Source organism: Pleurodeles waltl, chromosome 3_1 (genome assembly GCF_031143425.1).
Source record: "Pleurodeles waltl isolate 20211129_DDA chromosome 3_1, aPleWal1.hap1.20221129, whole genome shotgun sequence".
NCBI lineage: Eukaryota > Metazoa > Chordata > Amphibia > Caudata > Salamandridae > Pleurodeles > Pleurodeles waltl.
The window spans coordinates 525219736-525237481 of record NC_090440.1 but is presented as its reverse complement, the minus strand read 5'-3'; the positions used below and the strand labels follow the sequence as shown (position 1 = coordinate 525237481).

At 41.2% G+C, this 17746-nt stretch overlaps 1 protein-coding gene across 1 annotated transcript in view; it reads left to right on the top strand.

Moving 5' to 3' along the window:
• Positions 1-17746, top strand: part of PCSK6 (proprotein convertase subtilisin/kexin type 6) — a 1406757-nt gene that overhangs the window by 956631 nt on the left and 432380 nt on the right. Inside the window, exon 8 of the mRNA XM_069222809.1 lies at positions 3503-3715. Coding sequence (XP_069078910.1) covers positions 3503-3715 — 213 coding nt within the window. The remainder of the gene's footprint in view (positions 1-3502; positions 3716-17746) is intronic.

Below are 17746 nucleotides of genomic sequence, written 5' to 3'. Positions count from 1 at the left end.
TAAAGGAAAAGAGCCTTCCAACCTTCATATTTGTCATCATAGATTTGGGAAATGGATGGCGAGCTGTGCATTGCATACTTGTGTTACTGTGAACATAGAGAGCGTGGTTGACTGGACTGGATTCCATTTTGGAACTCCTGTGTCCCCACAAAATGGAGGTCAGAGTTGTGCCTTTCCAGACAAGGGTGTGTACTGGAACCCACCCCAGAACATTCCTGAGGTTCCTTTGAAGCCGACCAGACGCCATTAAAGAATGGGTGGGGGATCAAATGGCCTTTGATGAGCCAGCTATACACCACCACCTTCCTTCTTTCACTCTTCCCCAGAGATTTGGTGCAGAGAGAGACGTATAGAGGTCATGGAGGGAAGGGCTGTGTTTCTGTTGTGCCTGTGTTATTCATCTCCCAGTCAGGGTCCTGCCTGTTTAATCCATCTTCCTGCCAGACTCAAGAACAAACGTTTTATGGCTGAGTAGTTCACAAGAAGGGATTTGACCTACTGAGCTTTGACTGTTCCAAACCCAGAATCTAAACCTGCAGGATGTATTTTAGCCTGTTAGCCAGTTATAAACAATAGGTAGATTCCATAAATCAGTATTGCAGGGGTGTCTCATGATTTGTTGTCCAGTGGCACATGCAGTATGCTGCAGAAGGTGTCCAGGCTGATATCTTTGGAAATTATACAAAAGGAAGGAGGTGGGAAGTTTATCCAGTCCGTCTCACGCCCTCCTACACATGTAATAACATGACTAAGTTTGTGACATTCTACTCTTACATTGAGTTAGAGGATTTTTTTTGTATTAAAATGTATCCTGCTCCACTGGTGCTAGGGGTATTGTATGTCAGGGGCAAGAGCCCTCACCCACGTAGGTGGCATACTTGATTTTTGGGCTTTGTCCACGCTTGGCAGGTGGTGCAATGCAGAGCACTTTGATGGAGATCTTTTATATGCTCAGTATGAGTGCATTGAAGAAGATAGTGAGTGTCAAGAGACTATGTTAAAAGTGCCTGTAGACGACATAGAACTTTGTCTTTAATAAATTGTACAGTGATTGTACAGCATTCTCGGGCAGGATTGTAAAGAAAAGGACAAATTGAATATCAGTTGTTTTTTGATTAAATGCAAAAGGTCTACATTTTTTACACCCATCTGCCTGTCAAGGGCATTTGCCATTTCTCCAGGACCAGCACAAAAGTGACCAACTATGTAGGTAAGGGAAAATGGCATTAATTGCCCCCAAAAGTGAAAGCATATAACTAAGGATGCAGTACACCCAAAGTTAATCAGAGAAGTGCATGGAGCTCACCTGATTTTGTAACTTTGTATCCCTCCTGTGACCCTCCTGCGGAACGCTGCACCCATCTGGTTCACTATCACTAGCTGTTCAGTCATGGTGTGCTTGTGGTCAGCACCTACCCCTGGAACACTCTTCCATATGTCATAGTGACAGCACAGATTCAGGTTGGTGAAGTTGTGTGGATTAGGTATGATGATGAGTTTCAGGCTAGAATGTCTGAGAACCAGCGAGTGGTGCACATTGAATAAACCGCCTGCCATTGTAGCAGATGGTGCCAATGAGTGCGCTGTTTATAGCTCTCACCACCAGCGGTCTGCAATTGTTGTATCATCCTTTTCCCAAGCACTCTAACCAGAAAGGGGCAATGGTCATGGAAGAACCACCAAGGGCTTGATTACAAGTTGCACAGTACATGCAAGTTGAAAAATCTACACCTGTAGATACCAGTATCATCCTCTAGATAGCAGCAACACCTCACCAGCACTGTGCACTTACAAGTTAATGACAATAGAATGGAGAACAAACATGCTGACGTTGTTTGGTCAAATTCAGCACAGTGTTCCCTTTTGTATGTGGATTAACATTCAATTTTTTACCTGCTTCGGGCTAATCATGATCTGGTATGCCGGTACTCCATCAGAATATTACTCTTCTCAACACTGTAGTGGGGCAGGAAGAGAGACTAAGTGGGAGTGCTGTAGGTCACCATGCAAATTTGAGTACACGTGCTCTCCATTCAAAGACCAGCACCCATTGCTTGAATGAGGAAAGAGTGCTGAGAGGGAAAAGTGTGGGAAATTGAGATTGAGTTCATCGGGCATAGGTTACGGTAAGAACCAGGGAGATGAGTAGAGGTTAGGTTTTTAGGAGGTTTACCATGAGAGGAAGGTCCTGCAGGACCCCCGGGTTAAGGGGAAGGGTTGAAAGATATCTAGATTCTTTGTGGCCATGAAGAGGTACAGCCAGCAATTTTGGGCAATGAATGGCTGCTTGGAATGTTGACAAGGCAATTTTGGGAAATTCCCTGGAGGAGTATGCATCGCTGTGAGCACAGTTCCTGGAATTTTGGCATAGGAGTGTGGGCTTAATATTAGCTTTAATGGCGGGGGTGCATCTTGGAGAGAAACCCATCATTGAGGTTTTATTCAGGGACATACTAAAATCTGGCTTTGGTTTGGAAGTGTAAAAACATGGGGGTATTTTTAAAATGGCAGCATAGGTTCAGTGCTTGGGGATTTCTGATTGCAGGACAGAACTTATGTGTTGGGTAATGGAAGTTGATGAGGCAGCTAGGGTGATGAAAAGCCATAACTGAGGATATGTTGGAAAGTTTAGTGTTTGACACTTTCTCTTCAATGGAGGAGGGATCGTGAAGCCTGGACTTGTGCTGCAGTGCTGGGTTGTGGGCTAGGTGGGAGAACTGAGCAGGTCTAAGAATTTGTTGGTTGGGGTACTGTGTGAGGAAATGTGGGTGCAGTTGCTCAAGATACAAGCCACACTTAACCACACCTAGCTCTTAAGCAAGGAGTAACAATGAGGGAACAGTAGAGTCAGCAGCACTGGTCGTCAAGTAAGGTCAGGCGATCAGTAGGTCGCAATTTAGGATGGCCCTGCATTGTGCAGTGGAAAGAGGCTGATAGCCCTGGACAGGATTGGCAGGTGGTAAGTGTTGATGATGTTGAGGTTGTGTCATTGTTTATATTCTGCTGTATGTCAGTGCAGGTGAGAGTTTTTCTGGGGAAGAAAGTGGGCATGGCATAGGAGAGTTAGGCTCATACAAGAGGGATAAAGAAGAGAGAGAGTGGGACATCAGCGGCATTGGTAAATGTGCAGGCAGTTTAGCAAGGAGACTGTTAAATCAAGGTAAGAGATCATACTGTAAGGTAAAATGGAAGGGACATGGTAGGCCCTGACCGAATTGGCAAGCAGGGAATTTTCGAAAGCAGTTTAGAAGTAATGTTGGCCAAATGGTAAAAGATAGAGTATTTAGAACAAAATGTGGTAAGATGCCTTGTATATAGGGGGAGAAAATTATTTTGATCCAACGATAGTTAATTGCAAAGGCATTATAAATGTGTAGTGTATAGGAGCTAAGGATATTTGCAGTGTGCACCTGGTTCTGAATACATAGCAAAGCAACCTTCTTCTAAGTGCCTTTGTCATGTCAATTCCTCAAGTGATGAGATTTATCTTATTTTGTTGCAGGGCCGCAAGGGTTTAGGCTCCATTTTTGTTTGGGCTTCAGGGAACGGCGGGAGAGAAGGAGATTACTGCTCTTGCGACGGCTACACCAACAGCATCTACACTGTGTCCATCAGCAGCACCACGGAGAATGGTCACAAACCATGGTACCTCGAGGAGTGTGCCTCCACCCTTGCCACCACCTACAGCAGCGGAGCCTTTTATGAAAGGAAAATCGTATGTTCTCCACCTCACCATGCATACATGTTGGTGTCTGGTTTATAACTGAAGCATGCTTTGTCTACATTGAGTGGAAACTAAATGAATGATTGTGTTACCTGATTTGAGCCTTTGTAATTCGCTATGTCTATTTAATTGGGGATAAGAAGAGCAATTCTGATACTGCAGCTCACAGCTTATTTGTATGGTTCAAATACCACATCACCCTTACAACACTAGATAAAGCTCCTTAATGCAGCTCTTCCATACTTCTTTATGTTATGTTTTATGGGTATTCCATGAGTGCACATTTGATTAGGTGTCTTGGTGCTATAGAACATAACATAATCCTGTAAAACAGTAGTAAAATGTATTAATTAACAATTTATTGATTAAAAAGACACATTTTGAGCTGTGTTTGAAAAGGTGGAGGCAGGCTTGGCTTCGAAGGAAGAGGGGTATTGTACTCCATGCTTTGGCAGCATCCCTGGAGAAAGCCCTATCCAAGTAAGAGACATACTTAGGCCAAGGGACAGAGAGAAGGAACAAGTGAGCAGAAAGAAGGTTTCTTCCAGGATTGTGCCAGAGGAATTTGGAGGCCATAAAAAGTGTTGCGCAGAGGTAGCCAACACAGGGATTTCAAAACAGGTGTAATATGATTCTGTCTAAAAGCACCACAAAGCAGGTGTGCAGCTAAAGATATTTTAAAAGTTTAAATGGCAGGAACAAGTAGGTTAAATTAGCATAAATCCAGTCTAGTTGAAAAGTTGAAAAGAACTTTGAGGAGAGAGTTCAAGAGGGCATGAAACCGTCAAGAGGTATCCTTGAAGATCAAACAGACCCTTTTATGGCTAAGACTGGGAGATCTTCCAACCCTTGATTTCCTACCTAAATGGAAAAAGGAGGCTGGGACACAACCCAGGGGCGTGGAATTGAATAAAATATCTGCTTGCCAATGGGACAGCTTCCTTTATAAATCTGCATGCACTGTAAAGAAAATCCACTTGTCACTTTGGAGCCACGTAGTACGGTGACAAATTATGGCAGCAATTTCATTATATAAGAACTCTGACTATAGCCTCTCTGATTATGCCCAGGCTCATACTATAGTAGGATTTTAATACTAGGAATTGCCTTACATTGCCATCTTTCTGGAAAACCTACATGCTGGGGCTGGAGGTAGTGGTAACTAATAGTTTTAGAGTTGGAATGCCTTTTTGAGCCTGTGCAAACCTACTAACTTCCATGTTTCAGGGGTTTTCATCAGCTCTTCCCTAATCTTTTCCCATATTAAGAAAGGTTGGAAATTTACTTCTGACAAGGGCAGAAGTAAAATGGCTTCAAAGGTTGGGAATAAAGAGTTTGGAGGGAAAGTGAATTTGTAAACGCTCAACAGATTTTTGCATGAACAAATCTACACATGCATATTTGCTCATGCTAAAATGCAGTTCACTAATATTTTGTTTGAGTATGATTTCCTGCCCTACTTCTGTAAATACATCTGAGTTAATGAAAGAGGTAAATCTGCACTAATGTAAGGACATGTACCATTAGTGCACTTTTGTGACTTTTTTAAGAATTGGGCCCCTATTTAGGACTGGCATTAACTAAGACATTCTATTTTGAATTAATCTCTATCTATTGATTGTCTTCACTGTGAGTAAAGGCATTCTGCTCTTTCAAAAGGAGCACATGGCGCACAAAGTTTTATTCAGTGCCAAGAAAGTTGTGGTAATTTGTGCTTTTTGAGAACAAAACATATTTTCTTTTTAATAGAAATATGTTATTGCTTTTGCAAAACAAACAATAATAACAGTTGCTTGTTCTGCTCAGTTTGACAAGCAAACTGATCCATTCTGGTAATATGGTCCGAGGGTCCAGTTCTAATCATCTTCCCCCAAATTACAGCAAACACGATATCAATGTTTTGCTAACCCATCAGTCCATGGTATTCCCACCATTTCTTCCAGACCTTTTGGAATTTTAGAGGGAACAATTAAAATTTTTGTCAATGTCTGTTATGTTGAGGGCCCGACAGCTCCCACAACTATGAAGTTGTACAAAAACCATGTCAAAACAAGACATGCACTAACTAAACTGAAAGGCTGACCACCAATGTCAGAACTTTTGTCTTTGACATGTTTGTTTATTTTCATGTTTTTTATAATCCTGCAGAAATTTGTTACCTGTTTTCCATTCTGAATATTTTTTGGAAATACTAGAATGCATCAACACATTTTACTAAATGATGCTTCAAAGAAGTATTACCTAAATTTCTACAGTAGTTTAGCAAAATGATTTTTTCCTAGTTGCATTTTTTGTGAACAGTTTATTTTGAAAGCAAAGAATCATCGATCTTGCTTTCAAGAGTCTGCAAATATTTGCATCTTGTCAGAGAGCATTATGGAAGCATTATACGTAGTCTCATATTGTTCAACTTCACAGACATGTATACATTTTTATACTGGAACCACTGTCAATAGTGCAGTCCAAGGCTTACAACATTCCTTAGAGCACTCTCCCTAATAATAAAGGCTTTGCATTGATGAACCATAAATAAAAGTTTGAAAAGCATTAACATATGAACACAAATATTACCTTAACTGCAGACAGTGCCCTTCCCTGATACATAATGTACTGTAAACTGGCAGCAAAAGGGTTTATGCTGCAGGGAGTTGGGCCTGCTTCTCCCAAGGACAAAACAGACATGAAAACGTGTTCTCCTTGACACCAAACAATATGTCCTGAGTGTCAGGCTATATGAATTTCACATCCATGCCCTAGTAGTAGAGATGAACCCAATGACCATCATCCCCACCATGGCCCACCCCTTTGTTTCAAGTCTGAGTTCCTATGTATTTCGCAAGTTTTCTATGGTTCCCCTGGTAAGTCACAGGTGTACAAGACAAGACACTCCTCGGATCCCAAGAAAGGCTCCTGTGACTCAATACATGTGTACCAGTCACCCTCTATCTACACTTCCCTGTACTGAGAGCCAGAGAACAACAAATAACCTTCCCCAGACTAGTAAGGACCCAATGGAAACTTTCTTTTCATATGTATAGCTGATATCTGAGATACTGAGCTATGAAGATTCTGTGGTAACCTTAAATTCACCCCACAGGTCACCAAAGAAACCTTGGACCAGCAGACCTGTAAGTGGTTCATCTACAACCATAACATATCACACTGAAAACAGACTAGTCACAAGCCAACTCATGGTTGACCAACTACTTGCGACAAAAGAATCTCACAACACTCAACTCCATACTTACAGATAACAGTCCTCGTTAATTAAATATCATCAAGTATATAAAAGGTAAATATCAGAACTAATCTCTGAAGAGGACAAACCTTCCAATGAACTGGTCAGCAGCTTCTGCCCACATTACTTCCTTTGTGGTCCCATTAGAAAAGTTCTGCAAGTACCTAATGACATACCCTGATCATAAGTGTAGCAATTTCAAGCTCAACCTTCCTGCACATAGCATACCATTCAATTAATGGACCTCAAGGCCCATCTTCTGGATTACGCCTTTTCTTGAGTTTTGATCCTGACATCTGTAATGCCAATTATTTCATCCTTTTTCTATGCTGAACATTGTTCATCAGTGCTTCACCATCCCAGAAGATGGAACATGTCTTTGTGGGTTTCCAACCACAGCACTGCTTTCTGAAATCTCAACATAATAGGCAAGCACTGAAACCATGATCTGAAATCCTTCAGACCCCACGATCAGTGTGTGTCACAAACCACCCAGATGATATATAGACAGTTCAAACCTTTTGTAAATTCAGTACACCATGAGAGAGGCAGCCAGTGCAGCTTCCCTACAAGTTTCATTTCTCCAGCCAACACAACCGCTAATAAAGGCCTCTTCCACAAAGGACTACTTCAGTGAGTGGATTTGAGGGACAAGGGGCTCCCCTACTTCTGACACTGGTCCTTTGTTACGCCACTGGTGGCAATGTGTGCTTTTTGAGACCAAAAATCTTTTTTTTCTTTTTGACATTGTTTGTTACAATGGTGAGGACCTGGCAGCTCCGACGACAATAAAGTGTTACAAAAGCCATGTCAAGACACACATTGACGAAACCAAAAGACTGACAAAAAATGTCGGATTGGTTGGCTTTGACAGTGCTTGTTTATTTTCATTCTTCCCTTAATCTTGTTGAAAATGGTTACACTGATTTTTCCATTAGGAATATTTTTTGGAAATGCTAACATGCATCAACACATTTTACTAAATAACACTTCAAAGAAATAGCACCTAAAATTTCATAGTTGTTTTTTTTTTCCTGCATTTTTTTCTGAACATTTTATTTTGAAAGCAAAGAATGATCACTCTTGTTTTTAAGCTTCTGCAAACATTTGCATCTAATCAGAGAGCAGCCTGGGAGCATTATGCTTCATATTTTCAAACGTGTGTACACTTTTTTTGTTTTTTACTGGAACCACTGTCAGTAGTGCAGTGTGACCTTAAAACGTATATTTATAGCGCTGACCCTAATAATGAAGGCTTTTCATTAATGAACCATGAATAAAAGTTCTAACAGCATTACACTAGGGACGCACATATTACCTCAACTGCAGACAGTTTCCTTCTCTCTAAACTGGCAGCCAAAGGGTTTGTGTTCAGGGGGTTGGGCCTACTTGTCCCAAGGACAAAGGAAACAAGAAAACATGTTGCCCTTGACTCCAAACAATATGTCCCAGGCGTTGGGCGATAGGAATTCCACATCCCTGACAACTACAGGATTGTAGGGTATGCAGTCCTGGTAAGCCAGCGAAGGGAACTATTGAGAAGGGAATTTAATGCCCTAGGAGTCCGATCCTGTAGGTCGGCCGTCATGACACCACTTGACCCAAGCAATGAAATGTTAAACATTAGACTAGTTCAGTTCCTGAGAATTTTCGCCTCTCTGGTTGCCTCACCCCGCTCCCTTTAATGAAAGAGTAGGGGCAGTTCTGACCAATATTTTCATCTTAGCTTTTAAGGTCAATGTTTTCCTGCCCAGCAAACCTCTTCTATGTTAAGGTAAGCGAGAGTTATAGATGCTTTTAAGATAAAATTAATTAAAGTGGGGAACTCTACCCACCTAACACCTGTCCCCAGCCCTTTAGGGATCTTGAAGCAATTAAGTGAGGGTTAGGTTGTATTTTCATCAATACTGTCCCGGGACATCAGGTCTTTTATTATGATTATGTTTGTATTACAATGGTGATTTATTGTCTGAATGCTGCGGGCCGCTTGTTATCCTTGTTCTACACTTTATTAATGTAAGCATAGGGCCTTGCTTGCCAATGTTGAGGATCTAAACAATGTATGGGCGGGTTATTAGGCAAGAATATTTATGGCACTGACAAATAGGCCTGTCCCCTCTCGATCAAAGTGAGACACAGTTTGGAAAGTATCCCATTTAATGTAATAATGTGATGGACAGGACGTTCTCTGCCTAAGAATTGTGCCTGGGTTTTAGGCGTTCTTACTATGAGGTTTTTTAATTACGATTGCGTTTTACCCTCTTAGTATGTGTAGGTCTATTTGCACTTTATCTAGCATAATCATTTTGTATGCTATTTGTGAGTACTTAAAGACGGTTATGGGCAAATGCGTAAGAATACTTTCGGTCTTGTTAACCTGGTCTGTTTTTTTTATTTTTTTATTGTTTTATGGTTTTTATTAACTAATAAAGCATTTTTTCACTTACACTCCAAATTTGGAGATGTTCGCTGCCCCAGCGGACATTGCTTGCATAGATGTGTGATGACAATGCATGGAAGGCGTGCCTATGCAGATCTGTCAACATGACAGAGCCAAACACCATATTTTCAATTTCCTTTTTTTGTTTTTAGCAAGAAAATCCCAAAGCACTATTTTCTTTTTGAAAATTTCAATGAGAGTTTTCTTCCATGGCATGGGGGTCATTGAAATGTTTTTCCTTTGACTTGCCATCACATTTTGGATGGTAGCAAAGCAAAAGTAATACTTGGTGTTTGTTTGTCCACTCTAAATAGGGTGAGCGGACAAATGGAAAAAAAGGGGTCATTTGTTGTTTAGCCCACTTTGGGATTTTCTTTTTGAAGATAAAAGAAAGAAATTGAAAGTGTGTTTTACGCCTCCGTCCTATTGATGGAGACGTAAGGCATACTTTAAAATCATTGTTAGCAGGCACACATTTAGTGCATTAATGGCAGTTCATGCCAATGTGGGAGATGTCTGCTGGAGCAGCGGACATCTGTAAATTTTAGGTGCGGTAAATACTCCTTCTCCCTGACGAAGTAATCACACTCCAAATCAGGCCCTTAATGTTCTGGTTGATCAGGCATTAAACCAAAAAAAAAAAATCCAGTTTAGATCATTAATGACTGAAATATGGTGAATAGTACTCAAATAGGACAGCAACGTCTTCAGGATTCTAAGCAGCAGCAAGCAACTTTTGGCCACTTTGGAGTCATCAAGGTCAAAAGAAAGAGCAGAATCAACATGTATGTCTGATCTTTATAGAATTAATGGTGCTGGGTGTATGCCCATCACATCAGACTAGGGTGTTTTGTGCTAGTGGGCATAATTGGGAGAGACAAGCAAAACATCTGTTTTCACTGGGCTTAGTTCTAGAAAATCCCAGGAAATCCAGCATTGAGGGGATAGCAAGACAGTTATGCAGCTTTTGATGGTTGGACTCTGACTTGTAAATGTTTTGCCACAGGAGATGGTAAATAGGAATTAGGCATCATTTGCATTCATGTAGAACTGCACTCCCTGAAGGAGGAGTTGTCTGGCTAGGAGGCACAAGTACACATTTAAAATCAGGGGAAAGTGCAAGGCTCTTGGTGACACTGCAGTTCAACAACCTTGATTTTGACTAGTAAGGCTGAAGTTCAACGGATTGCTGTCTGTGAGAAAGGAAGGACATAATCAGTTTTAGCGTGTCAATGGTGTCAAACTCTGCTGAGCGATCTAAAAGTGTGGGCACCAGAACCACTGCTTCCACGAGGTTATCTAGGCTTGAAGGTGCCAGCTTTCCGTGTTCGGGTCTGGATATAGCCTAAAAAGGAACGAGCAGTTAATTCTCCTCCTTGAATTTTTGGAGTTGTCTGAAACCCCATCTTTCCAAAATTGCCCCTAGATAGCGCAGTGTGTCAAAGGTTGGATAAGTCTCATACAATAAGGGTGGCATTTTCAACATGAGTTTGACTGTTGCTTGCATCCAATCATCTGGGACTAGTCTTTGAGAGAGGAAGCAATTAAAATGTTTTTGCAATTCGCTTTTCAAAAACAGGTGGAGGTGCTGCACATGGATCGCAGGACATGTTTTAAATAGGGCTCCAGAAAAGTGGCTATGCAGAATAGTTTTAGTTAACTGAGATTCAGTAATGATGTTAAAGGATGAGAATCTGGGAATAACTAAGTTGCAATTAGCTGGGGCAAGATGTTTTCCTCAAGGATAGTATACTGCACGTTTTTCACAAAGTTCTATGGAATTGTGGATAGCAGAGAGAGACAATGGCTGGGGACTGTAATTCAAAAATCTTCTGAATTAGTTATTTGGAGAGAGTAGGACGTAGGTAATGTGATGAAAGAAGTGACTTCTTGGCTTCTAGAATTTCCAATTTATAGAAGGGCAATTTCTAAGCTAGGCGTCCTTATGCTTAGTGGAGTAATTAAATTTACGTTTTCCCCTTCATGTCGGTTTCATAGTTTGAAAATGTTTATGTCTGGGAGAACCACCTGTTACAAGAGGAGGAGTTATTCAGTTGTTTACTATTGCTCGGCAAACTGGCACCGAAGATGGATACATTACTGTCACTGAAGCAAATACATAGAGATATGGGGTTCCCCAATCAAGTGTGCATTTTCGGAGGTAATTGTCAATTTTATGGCTGAGCTGGCAAAACATGCGAGTGAAAGATTTCCAGTTATGTGACAAGTACTGGGAAGACTGCAATTGAAACTTTTGACACTGTGGAAGGACAAGGAGAAAGAATGTCAAAAGTATCTATTCAGGCAAATTGAATAAAGTCGTGTAGTATGATATTATCGAGTGTGAGGTGAATGGGGTATGGTAGGTGTCCTGCCTCCTGGGAACATTTGTTGCTTAGTATTATTGAACACTTCCAGATATTTATTTAAAAATGGAAGCTTGTAGTTCCCGACCAGAGTAAGATTGGAATGTTTTGCCTGCAAGTAGACTAACGGCCTCTCCAGTGAGACTATGCCTTATTTAGAACTCAACGGACGGGTTACTCGTCACAACGGTGACGGATATCCCAGCTGCAAAATGTAAATCCCATAGATAGATTGGGATTTAGATTTCGGCGGATGGGATATTTGTCACCGTTGTAACGGAGTAACCCGTCCACCGAGTTCTAAATCAGGCCTTAGGTTGCCAAGGACTGAGTTAGGGTGATAGTACATAAACAGGGTTTGTTCAAAATGCAGGAGGCCAATGTCTCACAATCAACAATAGGTAGAGTTGTGGGGGCTCCAATGCGGAGTGAGGTATTACTGCCAACCCTCAACTCTATTTCCTTTGTCATATCATAATATTTTAAAATTGCTGAGGAGAAGCTCCTATTGAAGACACGTTTCTGTAATGCAGATAAGACCATTGAATGGCTGTCAATCATCTTGGCGATTGAATTTGGCATTAGCTAGCATGGTATTGAATGATGTAATGTAAGTAAGAGATGTATAGGCCTGGGAGCAAACGTTTTAAACAGGGAGAACGCAATATAAGTTAAAGGAGTGCAGGATTGCAGTGCTTTTGGTTGGTAGAGTGGCTGTGCTGGAGAAAAAATGATAGCGAGAATTGAGGAGAGTGCACCAATGTGGATTTGTTCCCTTGAGATGATGGCCTTGGTAATTTAAAGGGTGGAGGAGCAGCCTGACTGGGTGTAGATCAGATCTGGATGTGAACAGGCACAGATGGGCTTGCATTTGGCATGCCTGTAGCACATCTGATGTGTAGTCATGGTGCCAGAGTATTTGTATACCCAATGGCACTAAGAGAGGTAGGTAAATATGGCATCTGTGCCACAAAATAAAACTATGTTTAATGTGTGAACAACTTAATACGGTTACAACAGCACACAACCAGACACCTTTGCACCAGAGTCTAAAAAGCATCTGAAAAGAGCAGGTCTAATTGAGTCACCCTGAACCAAAAACTAGGGGTCACTGAGTAAGTGAAAACACAAACCAAAATAAGGAAAGAGGAACTCTTTGCTCACCTTAGTCCACTTGATGACCCATAGTATTCATTAGGGATTTACTGTGTGACGAAGAGGCTGCCGTGCCTGCCATATTTAGAACGCCACTAAAATATGTATTGAAAACCAAAGTGAAATGTTTGCTTCTTGTTTTTGCACCTTTGACTTCTAATCTCAATTAATTTATACACACTTCCCCACAATTACTCAATAGGACATCCCTCCAACAAGTCCCATTTAGGAAGCACTGTGGTAGACCATCCTTCATTCTGTATGGAATGGTAGGACCAGTAGTCCAGCACAGTAACTTGAGCATCTGCTTCAGAGATCTGGGTGCATTCTGAAAGTCCCGTCATCTTTTACCCCTCACACCTCAAACCACATCTTTCAGACTGTCCTGGCAAGGTAAGAGTTATTGGTCCCTAAAAGCCACCAACGAGCTACAGATTGCATTATTTTTGTAAGTACATTCAACAACGATGCAACGCTATTAAAAATGTTATATGTAAACACTGGCATCTCAAGACGCATTAAAGTGCAGAGATTTGCCTTTATGTTCCTTTAAGAGTGGAATAAATCTTAGGGACAAAGCAGTGAGGCTACTCTTCCTCCCTTCATTGCTGCTACTATAGATTCACAGTTGGGCCTCCTAACAATAAGAGGTCATTTAAATGTGGCAGATGTACACCATGCAGATACTGCTTAGAAGCATAGTTTTTTTAACATGATGATGTAAAATCTGAACTGAATGCCTTTACTGACTGTGATACTAGTGGTGTTATTTATGAGATTTGATGCCCAAAAAATGAAGGCACGCATACTACAACAGGAGCAGAATTAACTGTGGAACAATTAGAACTCCTCTGGTGGAACACTTCTCACAACATGGCCATACAACAGAAGACATAATATGCCAAGTGATCGAGGTTCCCAAACTGAATCTATCAGGTGGCAACCACAGAACCAAACTGCTTGTACAGGAATGCAAGTGGATTGAACGCTTGAAATCCATGGACAGATGTCTGACTATGTTTGAGGAATGGAGTCAGATTTCGACTGCTCTTTACCGTTAAATGATTTGTCTCACTTCTTCTTGTGTAATAATGAGCTTTGCATTCACACAATTCTTCTTGTATTATGCCGCTAGAACCATTCTCCCCCTTTTCCCCGTTAATTCTAAATTATTCCCCCTTTCTTTCAAACTAGAGGCTGCTTAATTGCACACATTGTTTTCCCATTTTTTCTGGATTCTATTGTGTTTTTTCGGAGGCGGTGGGTTTTACAGTTCAACGTTGTCCTCTGGAAGTGAGCCTCAGATATTCACACTGATAGGCGACTTTTGTTTGTTCGATTTTTCTTGGCGACATTACGCCTGGATTGATTGCTGTATTTCCTGGAATATTTTATGCATACGGTCTTTTACTTCCGCTTGCTTACATGACACCTTACACAATAATTTTCCTTCTTGGGTTTTTACATGTCCAACATGGTGCTTACTTCAAACTGCCTTTAGAGTTCATCAGTAGTACTCTAACTATTAGCTTCAAGCTCCTGGCTTCAAGCTCCTGGAGGACAGCATTTCGTCTTCGCGGCAGTCAGGGGCTACGCACAGATCGGGACTGTGGACTGACACCCTAAGATATAGTTTTGTGTCTTATTGGCCAGTTTTTAATTGGTCGTATGTGCTTTATTTCTGAACATGTCTTTCTACCTTGTTGCAGGAAGATTAGTGCTATTTACACATTGCCCCCGTATGTTAGCACCTGCTATTTTCTCTAGTATTTGTATTATATGTTATCTAGTTCTGCATAACCATGCTTTTGTACAACAGCTACACAATCAGTTCATTTTAATCCAGTGTAGGTTATTGTTTGAACTTGAGACTGGTCTGTACATGGAATTAATTGTGTTTTCAGAGGGATTTGAAAGGCTTATCATGCTTTGTTTTTTACAGACTTTACGGTGTTTTGAAATTGTTTTGGTGCACGCAAAGAGATGTTTTTGCACACACTGATGCATTCTGCATGGTTGGCGCATGTTGCCATATGTATTTTGACTTTTGAGACACAACCCGTATAGTGTTTATTTAGCTCTTACATAGACCTTTTTTCATTATCTCTCTCCTTTATTTCTACTTCTCAGGTCATTCATGATCCCATTCGTAGGCCTTTATTGTCCTTGCAACATCACATTGATGTATGTTTTCGGTCAGGTGAGCTTTATTATGTTGTCACTCATCCAGGACCTTTTGTTATGGTATTTCATTTCTTATTTGTTCATGAGTAGACACTGACAGTTCCTATATCTTCCCATAGGTTGCTACTATCCTATCCAAAAGAATACCTCATTTAAATAACCACCAGGGGTCGAAACGTTGACTTGTTGATCTTAATTATGCTTGCATGTGATGCCAGACACTGACAAATTAAAAATACTGTTTTGACTCGATTCTGCTTTTGTAAACATTTCCGTGTGGTTAAACCAGCTATATGTTTTGTGCACTGTACTGTGTTTGGTTTGTGTACTTATTCTGCCCTAGCGCTGTGCCGTCACTTGTAGCACCTATTCATTTATTGGAATTGTCACACTATTATATGTGTGAATATATATATATATATATATATATAGTTATATATATATATATATATATATGTGTGTGTGTGTATACACATGTATATCTAATCAAAATTATTTAAATTACTACTTTTATGACTGTTTAGTTCATTGATTGTAGAAAAAACAAATAAGGGAGGTAGAAGGGTGTTTTGTGTCCACTTAGCTTCCAAATATAGCACATCTATTCAATAGGGAGTGAATCGTACTAGTGTCTGCAAACTGGGTCCCTAAGGAGATATTCCAAAACCCTCAAGACCCTCTGGGGCGACTAGGTCCAAAACATTGACCATTTAATGTGATAAATCAGATAGTTAACACGTCCACTTCATATCACCCTCTTTTTACTTTTTATCTTACCCTTGCACCTTTTTAACTTGTAATTTTGGAATAAAAGTTGGAAGTCTAGGTACAGGAGGTAATTTTAGCTTCACTTCCTTATTGCACAGGTCTCACTATTAGCCTCCCAGATGGAGTGGGCATTCAACTAGTGAAACGAGTAACCAGGTGAAAAAAAACCATAATGATGCTATCCAGTAATAAACCATTGTAGTGATCACAAACACCACTAATGGGAATACCTAGTTGAGGTTTTCGGGATAACTTCTTAGGGACCGTGTTTGCAGACACCAGTACGGTTCACTCACTGTTGATGAGACGTAGTTCAGTGATTGTGACAGCAGGGCATTTAGTAAATGAGCTCCTGCGCAAAGTATTGTATATTATTTCTAAGTGATTCCTACTGGAACATTGTTTTGTATACAGGGCAAGATCAAAGTCAGGTCTCAGGACATTTATCTCAAACTGTGGCACAATTTCTACAACAAAGCAGCCGTGGAAGAATCGTCCATAGCTATAGCGAGGGCAATCAAGACATGGCTAGTCCAGTAATGGGTATTGCAGAATTAGTGGTATGTTGGTATTGTAGAGGCCTCAAAAGAAATCTATGTCCCATGGGTGTGATACATCAGTGTTATTTAGTAGTCCCATAATGCTTTAGAGACAAACGTATTGGCGACCACTTGGCAACTGAATGAATCTGTCAGTGCTCTGGGACAGAATCAATCATACCTTGCTGAAAAAGGCACTAGTTTCTGTCTAAGTTTTTTTTTCCAGGTTTGCACTGTGATAAAGGGACTAACATAATGAAATACAGACAATAATCAGCAAACTGTACACTGTGTGTTAGATGCATATTATGGTAGCTCAGGGGCGGCTCCTCCACAGTGGCAGAGGGGCGTCACTCCCCCGTCTGAGTCAGCAGATGAAAAAATAAAACAATAGCTTGCTATCTTTTAATTTTTTCATCAGTTTTCATCTGCTGGCTCATCCAGAAGCATGTACAGGGAGGGGCGGGGCTGGGCCACGGGATCTGGGAGTGGGGAGGTGGGTAGTGCACTAAGTGCGCATGTGTGTTTGGCTGCCGTATGAGGCTGACCAAAAAAAACATGCGCACTTGTGTTTCTCCAACCCGGCTGCAGACAGCCAGGCTGGAGAAACTGCTCAGACCCCAGGCTTGTGTCTGAGTGGCAGTCTGAGCTGCTCAGAACAATCCTGACGCTGCTTTCGTACTATGTTTAGCATGTAAGCAGCACCAGGATTGCTGGGGAACTTGTGCTGGTGTCCCAGCGAATGCAGCGCAACAGAGACGGTAAGTGTTTTCTTTTTTTTCTTTTAAAATGTTTTGCTCGTCGTCGTCCCCCACCCTTGACATAGGTGGCGGCTGCCCCTGTGCTTGCTTGACACCCAAAGAACAATGCCATCCATCCCAGCTTCATTCAGGTGTAGGGCTAGGATAGTGTGGTCTACTATGTCAGGTACGGCAAAGGGGCCCAACAGATCATTCCCTCTGCATCACCCATCTATAGATTCTTCTTTACCTCCTTAATGGGCGAAAACATGGCAGTCTCCATCTCCCTACAGGGGCTAAAGCCGAACTGCTGTAGCTTTAGAATGTGCCTCTCCTCCAAGAACGTGGGTTGCTTATTCACAGTTTTCATCAAAGCTTTATTCTGGGCAGAAAAAACTGTAATTAGCCACATCATCCACATTCAGGGTCAGGTTTTTGCTGAAATGTCACCCCACCTATTTTCCAATTACTGCTCCTGTAGCCACTGAGGAAAATAAATAGGCCCATGACATATACACTAATGGATGAGCCTATAATTTCCAGATTAAAGCTACCTCGATATCAACGGGGGCACTTTGATGATCAACAAGAG